This window comes from Zosterops lateralis, assembly GCF_965231275.1.
Source record: "Zosterops lateralis genome assembly, chromosome: 1".
Classification (NCBI taxonomy): domain Eukaryota; kingdom Metazoa; phylum Chordata; class Aves; order Passeriformes; family Zosteropidae; genus Zosterops; species Zosterops lateralis.
The window spans coordinates 10,950,454-10,963,164 of NC_139762.1; the positions used below are offsets into that span (position 1 = coordinate 10,950,454).

At 36.9% G+C, this 12,711-nt stretch overlaps 1 protein-coding gene across 4 annotated transcripts in view; it reads right to left on the bottom strand.

The window, feature by feature from the left end:
• The window catches only part of VIPR2 (vasoactive intestinal peptide receptor 2), a 50,369-nt gene that overhangs the window by 32,966 nt on the left and 4,692 nt on the right, over positions 1–12,711 (bottom strand). For all 4 annotated transcript variants that reach the window (XR_014589998.1, XR_014589999.1, XR_014590000.1 and 1 more), the window contains exon 3: positions 1,860–1,967. Coding sequence is in view for 1 of the 4 variants with exons in the window: in XM_083860676.1 (XP_083716802.1) it covers positions 1,860–1,967 (108 nt within the window). In the remaining 3 variants the exon portion in view is untranslated. The remainder of the gene's footprint in view (positions 1–1,859; positions 1,968–12,711) is intronic.

The following is a 12,711-nucleotide window of genomic DNA, read 5'->3' on the forward strand; positions in this document are numbered from 1 at the left end:
GCCAGCTCTCCAAAAGTTCTACAGATGAGAAGACAACTACTTTTATAAATTCACAATTTAAACTGGGAAATCCTTTAAAGAATTGATGGTATTTAAAAGCCTACTTATGGAATATTTGGAATATTTGCATAAAAATAAGGTAGTCTAGATCATCTTGTAGAATTTTAACTCCCCTTAAACACTAAAAGCTAGAATATACATTTCACAAATTTGGCTAAATAAAAAGAGTTACATTTCTTGTTTGAAGGTTTTTTTTCATAATTTTCCACTATAAGAATGAAGTTAATTTGTAATGTGTAGTCTATGAATTAAATAAATTACATATTCCTGAGCATAATCAACTTATGAAAATACCAAGATGCTTAGTTAGCTCTTAATTGAATCAACCATGCAAAATATTTGTCTTCCTTCTCTGAAATTATAGAAAGACAAGGTTTGAAAACCTTCAACAGGAACCTCTGAAAATCAACCCTGTTAGTTCCACAAGCAGGAAGTAAACCAGTAGCTACAAAAAAAAGCTGGATCCGGGCAAATTATAGCAAAGTATAAAATGAAGTAATCTCTCAGTCCTGCCGGCACCCTGGTGAAGTGAGGTAGGGTTGTAATGCACTGTGAAGGTTTCAGGCTGAAGTATTTACTGCAGTTGTTTTATAGTAAAATTAAAGTGTTGTTTTAATATAACTAAAGTTTGTGAAATAAACTCCAGAGAGAATGTGCATGCTCTAGCTTTTGGCAAATAGACAGAAGCAGCGTGATTTAACTCAGATTTTCAATTTTTGATATTTATTAGTTTGCGTTGTCCCATGACAATACTTTATTATCTTTGTTTGAGTAATTTGAAAACTTTTATAGATTTCACAGCATTTAGTGATGATTACACATACTTTCCCCTTTACAAATTGTTTAGACTATCCATGATAAACTAATCAAGATCCACCAGTTCCAGGAATGAAAAGTCTTTGCTCATCTGTAGATTGTTTTACTTATCTATTTTTTACTGGAACATGACTTATTCAACAGTTTTGAGTCTAAAGGTATTTAGTCATACCCCAAATTAGCCTCTAAGTTAAAAGTAATATTGTTAAAGCTCTCCACAGAGACACCAGCCTCTCCTGCCTCTCCCAAAAGAGGAATTACATAACTGTGGTAAGTTTTTCATCTTCCACCAGATCTTCATGACAATGGTTTCCCACCTGAGCAACAGGGATAAGATTTTTCCTGCAGTATTTTGAGATACATCTGAAATATTCTGTGTGCATTATCTATTTTCGAAACCCCCCTTAAATGCCATAGGGCAAAATATGATATATTGACAAGGTGATGAAGAAGATGGCAGACTCAAACCAGTTAATTGCTTCAGCAGTCTGAGACACTGACGAGCTCTTTGCAAGTTCCATTAAAAAACAGAATAAAAGGTTTCATAATAACTTCCTTAAATTGCAATAGCAGTAATTTTTAGGTATTATCTGTTAATGTGGGCTCTTTATTCTCATGATGGCAAGGCAGAGCTCCCCTCCTGAGGCACAGAAGGAACAACTTACATGTGACCTGCTGGCAACTGTTAGAGATGTCAGTCAGGCTCAGCTGCCTTAGTAATTGACAATATAGGTCAAAAAAGAGCAAGCAATGTTGGCAGCTTTGGTGAGTGTCACTGTGTCAGCAAATATATTTAGTATTTAACTCAAAGAGCACCAAACAGAACACAAATAATCTGGTCTTTTCATGGTGTATCCTGAACAGCTCTGACAAGAATTTTTAATCTATAAAGAAAACTAAATTCTCAAATAAACCATTTTTAGTGCATTATGTTACACAGTATCAGAGAGAAGCCAGTAAAAATACACCTTAAAATAAAATACCTGGTTTGCCGGAAAAAAGGCTAAATACTTTTGGACAAGGGACAGTGACAGTCTCTCCAATCTTCGCAGGACGCCAACAGGTGATGTTATCCCAAACTCCAACACATCCTAAAACAAAACCAGCATTAACAGACTTAAAAGCTGGGTTTACCTTATAAAGACCTGGTGAAAGCTTTGGACAAGTGGTTCAAAAAATACTAGATTCTTTTTAAAAAGCTGCAAAGATGCTATTTTCTATGAAAACCTGCTCATGGCTGCTAACCAGCCAATTTTTCGGTCAGTTAATACCTTGTTTGCAAAATGTCTCATTAAAACAATGTGATTGTGATGTGAGGATGCTAAGAAAAAGCAAGAAGTATTAAAAAATATTAAAAAACCCTTCTGAGCATTGATATAATATTTCAACTTTAAAGAATTGCAAAATTTTGAGAATTTACTAATCACAGTTAAAATGGAGCTTTCTATCAAGCAGATTGAACACCACAAAGAAATACCTAAGTAGGTCATTGGACTCAGCACCACATATGATAGGAATGCATTATGATTGGAGAGTGTTTGGAACAATAGGCATGGACTTACAGAACAGTCTCTCAAACTAAATAACAGACATTTGAACAAAAAATGCTTCTATATATTGGTTTCAGGAAGGGTAGGGGGCCTACAAATTATTTCATATTCATATTTTCTAGTGGCAGTAAATGCTTGTTACAAGTAGAGAGAGAGAGAAACTTGCTACAGCTTTGTCCATGTTGATATCCATATTAATGTGGCTCAAAGGCTGTATCTTGTGAATGAGTGTAAATCTTCCTATAGCTGCTATAGGCACTTGGCTCACTCATGCCCTGTTTAAAAGTGTCTGTTTATAATGCATATCTTCTAAGCTAAGCAAAGAGCTATGAAAGTTTGTCAACACAAGTCTTGTGAGGACAAAGTAGTAAGGAAATGTTACTCATATTATCTCACTTCAAGTTATTAAAAAAAAAATTGTGCAAAAAATCTGGGCATTTATGTCTTCAGATAAGGCAATTAAAATTTTAAATTTGTAGTTAATGGTAAAGACAAAAATCAAACTATTGTTATGGTGTTATCTCCATAAGATTATTATCAGTATAAGGGACAGTTTGTTCCTTTCAGTACAGAACATAAAACTTGGATTGGAAACTGCTCACAGCCATATTATTCTTCAGAATATTTATAGTATTAGCAATTCATTATTAATTTATTCTGTACTAGTGAGATCATGCCCAAAATCAAGCCACATGAGTTAAATGAAACTTGAAAAGGAATATTTAGAAGTTCTATATTTGTATAAAAACTTTTTAGTGCAATTAAACTTGTACAGTTTGTGTTGACGTAAAATATGCAGCATCCTGCTTTCAAAGTTTAAGTTACTTTCAAAGCACACTTAAACTAGGGAACCAAAGAATGTGCTACAGGACCAGCAGTTGGATTTGTCCCAGGGCTATGTCCTAGCTGCAGCACGAAGAAAAGCCAGTGGCACAGTGTTCCCATGGGCCTTGCTTTCCTTTGGAAACAACCATCCCTGTGTGATAGCTGTGAGGAAGCTTCTGCGTGGCACCAAGAACAGGTTTGGAGATTATAAAATGAAAATGAGAGGATTATGGGGGAAATTCTGCATTTGATCACCAATTCCACAGAGTCTTCTTTATACAGTTTCCCAAGGAAGTGCAACTCTCCAGAGGATTCACTTGCTTATGGGGATTGGGTCTTTCTTCACGCTTCTTAGGATTGTACAGTTCTAAATGCAGCATCTGTTCTATATTCAGAAAGATGATGCCAAAAATAAGGGATTACTAAAGGGAACACTTCACAAAGTTTATCTCTGTGTGTAGATAATGTAATGCCTTATCCTCCACTGCCCTGTATGCTGCACCAGCCTCTCTTGGCATTACCAACAGTATCCCTGAGAGATCTCTGATAGTTAATGCTAAAGACATTTACCATTAGGTAAAGGCTTGGCCATCTGTACACAATTCCACAGGTTTACACTCAGCAGGTCACCTTCATAGCCTTTGAAATGGAATTTCAACATGCTTAGGTGCTTCCTAAGCTGCAGTTCTGGGTCAAAATCAAGTTCAAATCTTTATGATGCAGGACCAGGGCTTACACAAAGTAAAAGAATGTTTACCTGAACCAGTTCAGGTCATGCTTCCTCCCCAGTTGATTTTAAGCCAGAAACAACATCAACAACACAACATAGAAGTAATCAGAAGGACAAAGAAACTATTGCCCTTATCTGTCAGAACTACAGTAACAAAATGAAACTCTTGGCTTTGATTGATGGACTGCCTGAGCCAGCATAAACAAGCCCTAGAGTACACAAGAATAATTATCGCGTTGTAGGACCTCAGACAGTTTTATTTCAACCCCATTTCCACTAACAGTGAGAGCTGAGATGAGTCATAAAACTGTTCATACACACCCATGGAAGCTGATGATTTTTCAAATTTCCCCTTTTGTTTAATCCACTCTGTAAAATGGTGGGTTTGTTACAGTAATCTGCAAACAGCTCAGAGGCCTTTATAAAATTTTCCTATGCTGCTGTATATTGACTGGGCTAAGGTTTTGCCGAACAAGCAGCTGAACAGCATGGACTTCAGAGCTCCATCGCTATGTCCAAGCCTCAATTGCATGGAATACTATATAGAAAAATTTTGGTTCAAGTCCTATTCCCACCAAAATTAATCAATACAATTTGTATCAAATCTCAAAGTTTGCTGGAAGGAACTCAATATACAAGTTTTTGATGTTCAAAATATCACATGTCACTAATGTTTCTGGGGAAAATGTTTTTTCCTTTATTTTTCCCCAGTATTTTAGGACTTTACAGGCGTATACGGCGCAGGAAAGAATGATACTGTTTCAGATTCCTTAGATCAAATGGATGAAGTAACACCAAAGACATGTTCTACACGTAGACCACATTCAAATGCATCACCAAATCATGTAAGTGAAGCTGAAGTGGCTGTCACCAGAACTCCAAGAATATTAAGCCTCAATTTATGTATATCTACAGGTCTATTGATAATGGTACAGGACATGTGAGAAAACTGCCAAAATATCCTGGAGGCATTTTTATAGTCACTGAATGACTACAGTGGGCATCTGAAAACTGGTCTACTCTGAATGCTGAAATGGCATTACTGGTGTAATTACTGCTAGAATTACAACTGTTAAACAACAATGCACTTCCTGGGCATTCAAATCACACCTTTCCTCATTGCCCCCTTCTTCCAATTACTACAGATTTTTAACAATATTGCATTCATATTTCTTCTTTTTCTCTTAGGAAAACGTATCCTTATGCAGAGGTGGGATACAATTAACTTGATTTTGTCCTAAAACACATGAAATTAGGCCAGAGTAATTGCTCCCAATGATTGCCTATTTCTTTCCAGCGACCACAAAGCAGTCTATGGTGCTTTAAATACCACACTGTTGGGAAGGGAAGGTGTGCTAAATGCTACATTAAATGTTTCTGTTTCTCTAAATAGAACATCTAGCTTGATCAAACTTAGTACTCTCCTCTCCTCACTCTACAACTCTCTGTCCAGCCATTAATTCATTCAGTGTTAGGATTTCTGGACTGTCATCCATCAGTGCAGCACTCATAAGATCATTATTTGAAATCTCATTTTCTGGAAATTTTCCCCATCTCTCACATGTATAGACCTGCTTCCTACTGTCTCTGAAAGATATTAATCAAGTAAGATAAAATATATTCATACTTTTAGGTTTAAATAAAGTTTTACATTGTAGTTCTGTTAACAATTTTACCAGTAAAATTACATTTTCTATAGCTGGCTTTTCATTTCTTTCTGTAGCTCACTTTTAAGGCAAAACTTTAATTGCTCCAATCTTTATTTCATATAATGTCTGTAGTTTTCATTTAGAATATTTTAAAAATATTTTAAGTATCTAGGTGTATTTTAATGAACATCTTTATTTTATGTTCATTATTGGATTTAGTCTCTATGTTTACACTGTACTTCAATAATTTCTTAAGTACTGAGTGTATTTGTCCTTCACTTTGATATGTACACATAAAAAGTCAGTCCAGCTTAGATCTGTGTTAGCTCCTCAAATTTTTCTGCACATCTACTGCTATATTCTTTACCTTTTTCTTTAACTATTGGGCTGGTTCTGGCAGGGTACCAGGATAGCGTTAACTCACAGTTGCTGTGTTTTGGATTTGTGCTGAACAGTGGGTTTTTGCTTTTAGTATTAAATTGTCCTTATCTCAATGCAAGAGTTTTCCAAATTTTACTTTCCCAGTTCTCTCCCTGATCCTGCTGGTGGGGCAGTGGCTGTGCCTGGCTGGGTTGATCTCTGGGGTTAAGCCATTAACAACTGTTAATAAAAGTAGCAAAGGCAAAAAGAAAAAGGGTTCTTCATCCCTGATTCTGTGGTGTCCAGAAGAACACTCCTGCAGCCTGCACAGAACGATCCCTTTTCAATCTCTTCATTTTCACCATTTATTTCCCTGATGTGTCATTCACAGCATATCCAAGGAAACAATCAAACTTCCCTGAAAACCTTTGCTCAGTGACTCCCAAAAGTCTCTCCTACTGATCCCCTCTCCTGTTCCTCCAGAGGATACAGCAGATGCTATTGTTAGCTAGTTTCAATGAGATCACTTACTTTATTTGAATGTTTGGTTTTTAATGCTTGTCATGCATTTGCACATAGTTCATAATAAAAGGAAACATAACAGACTGTAAACTACATTTTGTTTCCCATTTTCTTCAGCTTACATAAGTACTGCCACCTCATTCATCTCCTGCTTTTTGAGATCCAGCCTTGGAGCAACAAGTTCACTTACCTATGTGTGCCTCTTCATCTATAAAAACGTGAAACACTGGGGCTTGTGCTGGAAAATTTTGTTTATAGACGCATTTTATAAATATATAACCACTAGGTGGCACTTTGTATTTGGATTTAAAAATTGTCACTTACAAGAGAGGTTTAGCATTTTTTAAAACTGTCTAAGAGTGCGTAAAACATGAAAAAAACAACGGAGTGCTTTGAAAATGAGTCAGAAAGCTGACAGCTAGCCCAGGGTTTATTTTTTCAATGTTTTGATTTTTGTATTTAACTTGGCAGAGCAGGAGCCATCTCACCTCTTATGGGCAATGATTTCTAGAGTGCAGGTCTATGTGCCACAGCGCGGAACTCAGGTCGCACGGGAATTATGAACATATATGGATTGACATTCCTTCTGCATTTTCACACAAGTGATTAAAAAAAAATGAAAAGGGGGTGCTGCACAAGTAGCAAACTTGGAGCAAAGCAGAACTGCTTAGAGAGGGAATAGGAATGATACAGTCCCAAAAAAGGGCTGTTGCTCCATGCTGCCTCACTGAGTGAATTTCCCACCTGCTTTGTTCAGGGTCCTGAGAGCACAAACAGGTTGTGCTGGCCCTGGGGCTGCACCTGCCCTCAATTCATCCTCCTCAGAGCCTGTGCCTGCCTCTTCCCTGCCCTGCACTGTGGCCCTGCCCAGCCATCCCAGGGCTCTGCCTGCCCTGTGCTGGGCCCTGACCCACCCCTGCAGGGTGATGTCCCTGTCCCAGGGAGGTGACACCTGCCCTGCCCTGGAGTTGCCTTGACTCGAGGACAAGGACCCTGCCTGACCCTGCCCGCTCCAAGCCCCTCTGCCTGGAGCTGCCCAACTGCACTGTGGGACAATAAAAGCACTGGCTACAATGTGGTCAAGAAGTAGCTCAAATTAGTCAGAAACACTGAGGAAATGGCAATGTAAAAACTTCTAATTTCTGTACTATTACTTGCAGACAACAAAGAGAAATTTGAAATTCTACAGTACACATCAGATTTAACTAGTTTAAACAGAATGATGAACCCAATAGAGTTTATCTGATATTAGCCTAAAATATTTGCAGTTCATCGGTTCCCAGTTCTATTACCAGGAATGGCAAAAATACTGTTTCCAATATTTCTGAGGCATTTCTGTATTTTCACAAAATTAAAGACTTCAGAAGAAATGTCTTCTTTCCCTTTTGAAGGACGGTTTCCCTTTAGAGAACCAAAAAATCTAAGTTTTACACTTAATGTAATTTACGTATTTTTAGGGTTCTGTGGGGAAATACGGAAGTTGCCAGCTAAAACTTTGAAAACGAAATCCTCTCAAAAAAGAAAACAAATTTTCACCCAAATTTTCCATATAAAACCTACTTTACAATTACTTAAAATGTCCTTTGGATACAAGAGCATTTATTTTTGCATCCTAGCTCAAAAAGCCCCAGCATACTTATACCCCCATAAGAACACTATTTTCTATTCTTATGCAAATATATTCATATACAAATAGTCAAAGCTGTAAGAGGTACCTTCATCTTTATGTTGCCCCAATTCTGACATGCGGTACATTCTTGAAAATTACCATTAAAAATCAATCTCCTATTCATATAAACCCCACCACAAAATATTAAAAGTCTCTATTAAGAAGTAGGACCATGTATTTATGCCAGTATGTATTATGTCTAACCCATGTGCTATTTGCTGTATTAGCTGAAGCTTTTTCAATGTGCTGGTACTCAAAATTCCTTCCTTGTGGTATTTCAACTTTGGATGTCATGGAGAACAGACTGCCATGGCCACAGCTGTATTTATCAGTACAGAAGTGCAAGACTGTGCTGGGCAGGATTTCCTTCAGAATCTTCTGGAAAACACAATAAATTCACTTATGGCTGTGGATTTTCCTTCTTCAGGGCTACAAATGCCATATATTAATTTTTACTGCTAAAGTTCTATTTACATTTTGGGTAGAGAAGAAATTTCATGTCTTCAAAATCATTGTGGACACCTGGTGCTCCTCTTGTTTCCAAACGGGTTTGTTATTGTCATGCTTAGTAAACTTTATTATGTGAGATTTTTGAATGAAGATGATCAGGATGTTTTCTTGGTCTTCACCATTTCATTTACAGTTAGTTATTTTTCAGTGGGCAACTCCTTTCATTCAAATCTCTTTCTCACCTTTCTCACCCAACCTCCTTAAAAGATAAAACTCTGCCTCTCTTCTGCCCTCAAATATTTAAGTGCAGCTTCCACAAAGCCCAGACACTGCCAATACCATAAGGGTCAGTTTTATGTGTTGTCATTAATGATGACACATCGATCAGTGAAAGCCAAAACATAAAAATATCCAAAGCAGTCCCTTTGGCTTCCTTCATTAAAAAAACAAACCTGTGAACCAAAAAGTAGCACCATATCTGTGCTACAGCTGGAAAAGGAGCAGCACAGAGATTCAAGAAAGCTAAAGTTGTTCTTCCAAGAGTTACTGGTGCTGCATGAAATAAGTTCCATGACCCCACTACCTCATTTAATTCTACTTTGAATGCTACCTCAGAGGACTGTCAGCACCACTGCAGTCTGGACTACTGACTCATTTTACAGAGAAAACAGCTTCAAAACCAAACAAAACCTGATACAAGACCTCGACGAGACAAGGAGCATTAAGAAAGGGGGAACCTTGAGGAGATTCCTTTTCATGTAGCAGAAGAAAGGCCTCATGTGGCTTTGTGTCAGTCTTCTATTTACTAACGTGGAGGACAGAGTGATCACGTTGGTGTAGTTATAGAGAGAGGTGTGTGTTTATTATACACAAAGGCATGAGGGTGTGTGTAAATGCAAAATATGCACCTTTCTTCCTGGAGAAACAACCTTAACAGGTTAGCTAGTCAGGTAAATTTAACTTCTGAACAACTTACCACAAGTCCAACATTGGACTCATCCCACTGTTCTGAACCGCTCTGTTCCAACCACAAGATCATGAGCTCAGTGTTGGAATCATTGAGGAAAATTCTATTGACAGTGCAATTTAGGAAGTTGGATTACACAGCAATATTGGTCCCTTTTGCTTTAAACTTAACAATAACTATGAGCATCCTTTTGGTGTCTTGTCTCTTTTAATTTCCTATTACAAGCTGCATTATGAAGCTTCTCTTTGAAAGGTTTATGAAATTCTTTCCAAAGCCATTTTTCTTTTCATCTACATCCCTTTCTCAAAGCTAAAATGCTGTATCTAAAATTAAAAATGTTGTCTGACATATGGGTCTTACAAAAATATATTTTGGAAATCAAAATCCAAAAAGACATATTTAACTGTGCAGCCACTCAGTCCAAGATGAATCAAAAATCCCTAAACTTCATTATTGTCATAATGAAATCTTTTTTAGAACATATAATTGTAGAAACCTGTTAAAAAAATCTCCTGAATTTTAACATTGTTGACAAAAAGGAGAAGAGAAATGAGCCAGTTACTTAATAAGGAAAAAATCTAAATACTGAACAAAAGCAGAAATTTGTAGAAGGACAACTTTCATGTATTTTCAATCGCTTTTCTTGGGAGCTTTCTATATTTTTTGTGAGAAGACAAGCCACAGGTAGCTGATAAAAACCAATTTTTTTTCCCCATATAGACCTCAAAATCTGTAGCTATTATGAGCTAGTTAGAATGCAATTCATCTGCCCTTCGAAAATGAAGAAATGTGCACAAAGATGGAAGAACCTCTCCTAAGCTTCCAGCTAAGGTGCATCCATACCCCAGGGCCCAAATTATAGGAGGAAAGAAGACAACAAATGTGGATAGAAGCTAATACAGTCTTCATAAAATAAACAACCAGATGTTTTAAAGAGCACTACAGAGAGGAAAGCACTGCCACAGGTCTTTGGAGAGTGACTTTTTCCCTAAATGGAGTGTAATGCTGCCCACTAATGGAAAAGTATTTGTTAATGCCTGAAAATCCCCCAAAGGGGGCAAAGCAGGAGGTTTGGGTGTCTCACAGTTTGACAGCGGCAAATGAGCAGAATTTAGACCAACTGGGTCCTTTGGTTTTAGCATATCCTTAGCATTGTTCAAAGGATACTTACACTGTTTTTATGCCGTGTTTCTTTGTAAAACATGCTACTGCTTTATTAAGCCATGAAGTAAACAAGTGCTCCATAGACTTCACAGTCAGTGGTTTTAGTTGCAATGCAAAAATTACTTGGCAAAATTCTTCAGCCTATGTCTTGAGGCAGCTCAGATGTAAGATGATCTTATCATGTCCAAGAAACCCCACTAGCCTTTATAAGTTTTGTTTTTATCTCCCTAACTGGGAGTTGAGAAGATTAGATAAAATATTCAATACATAATTGCCATCTAGTTTAAAGACGAAACTACTTGTCCCATACAACTTGGATCCTCCAAAATTCAGAAGTTGTGCATGCCAGCCAAATTCTGGAGCATGTGACATAGAGGTGGGAAGGTTTCCCAGGTGCCCAATAAATTAATGAAAATGTTCCCACTGATTTTGATAATGGAAGTTCAAGCCTTCTGTGGAAAATCTCGGGGAACCCTTATTTCCAAATTCAAGACAGTACCTTCACAAGATTTCATTAACAGCTTTTTTAAGTCAGGTAGCACATACTAAAGCTAGAGAAGAATGACAAGGGCTATATGACTATCTTTGCCATTCAGGAGACAGTGGAATAGCATTTGGGAATTTATTGTAAAGAGTTATGTTTCAAATAAACTACAAGTTACACATGAAGCTACAAAGCTACAACTTGGACTAACTAGTTCCATCTTGCCAATTTCATTAGTAATTCTTCTTTATCAGCAGTCAGAGTATTACTGTTCAAAATAGTCCTTACTTTTTTGTATGATTACAGAGAGCTTACTAGGAAAATAAGGACACACAGAAAATGTCTATTTTTTAAAATGTAAATGCATATATTTAACATAGGCTACTCTCTGGAGGTTCTTGGTGAGAGTATCTGTAACAAGAAGCATAGAACAAATTCTCCTGTGATATTAAAAATGCAATTTTCATCACCACAGGGGATTTATTCCAGTCTCCAATAAAATGGAATATTTCTTTAGTTTCAGACAGGCATTCAATAAAATGTCTAAATCCTTTCACTGCTGTTTTGCCACTGCAGGGTGGAATCAACACCATCAGACATCCTGTGTCCTTCCATGACATGAGCACTCTTTCAGAGCAGTTTGCCTTCAGGAGGCACCACTCTTCCAGTGAAAACAGAGTGGGAAGAAAATACTGACAGCAAACTTCCTTATTCCCCTAGGGAGCCCAAAACAAAACTGGTATGCATCACAAAGATACCCTTGGAGCAGTCCAGCATCTGGATCACAAAAGTGTATCTTGAGGGAAGCCTGACTTTCAAAGCCAAATAACAGCTAACAGTGAATTTATTGGTTCATGATTTAATTCATTAAGCTGGGCTACTAATTATTTCTCCATCTGGCTTCACACTAGTATTATTTATGTAACAGCCATCTCTCTTCACTACTCATATATAAATAAAAGCCATAAATCTAGATTAATTATTCCAGAAAGAGTCTGCATTTTTTAAATTACTGATCTTGATTAATAAAATGGAGAAATTATAATAAAATACAAACTGTTGATGAACCTTTGAATTTTTTTATTTTATACAAATTAGTATTAGAATATGCGCTGAGAGAGTTACACATCTAAACTGAGGAGTGGTGGAAAAAGCATTGTAAGTTGAGACTCATGTTTATGTTCAAAGAGCACTGCAGATGGCAGGTCTCTGAAGTCCCATAATTGTCATCAGAGTGCATTTAAAACAAAATTAACACAAAAAGCCCAAATAAACCATGTATTGACAATCTGAATTTATCTGTCACCTTTTTATTCTGCTTGCTGAACAAATGGCTTTTACCAGAAGCTTCCATTTACAAGAAAAATGTCATTTTTTCATAAACTTCTTTTCTCCTCACATGAAAATGTAGGAAGAAAATCTAATAAAATCTTTAAAAAAAGACAAAACCCCCACAAAACCAAAC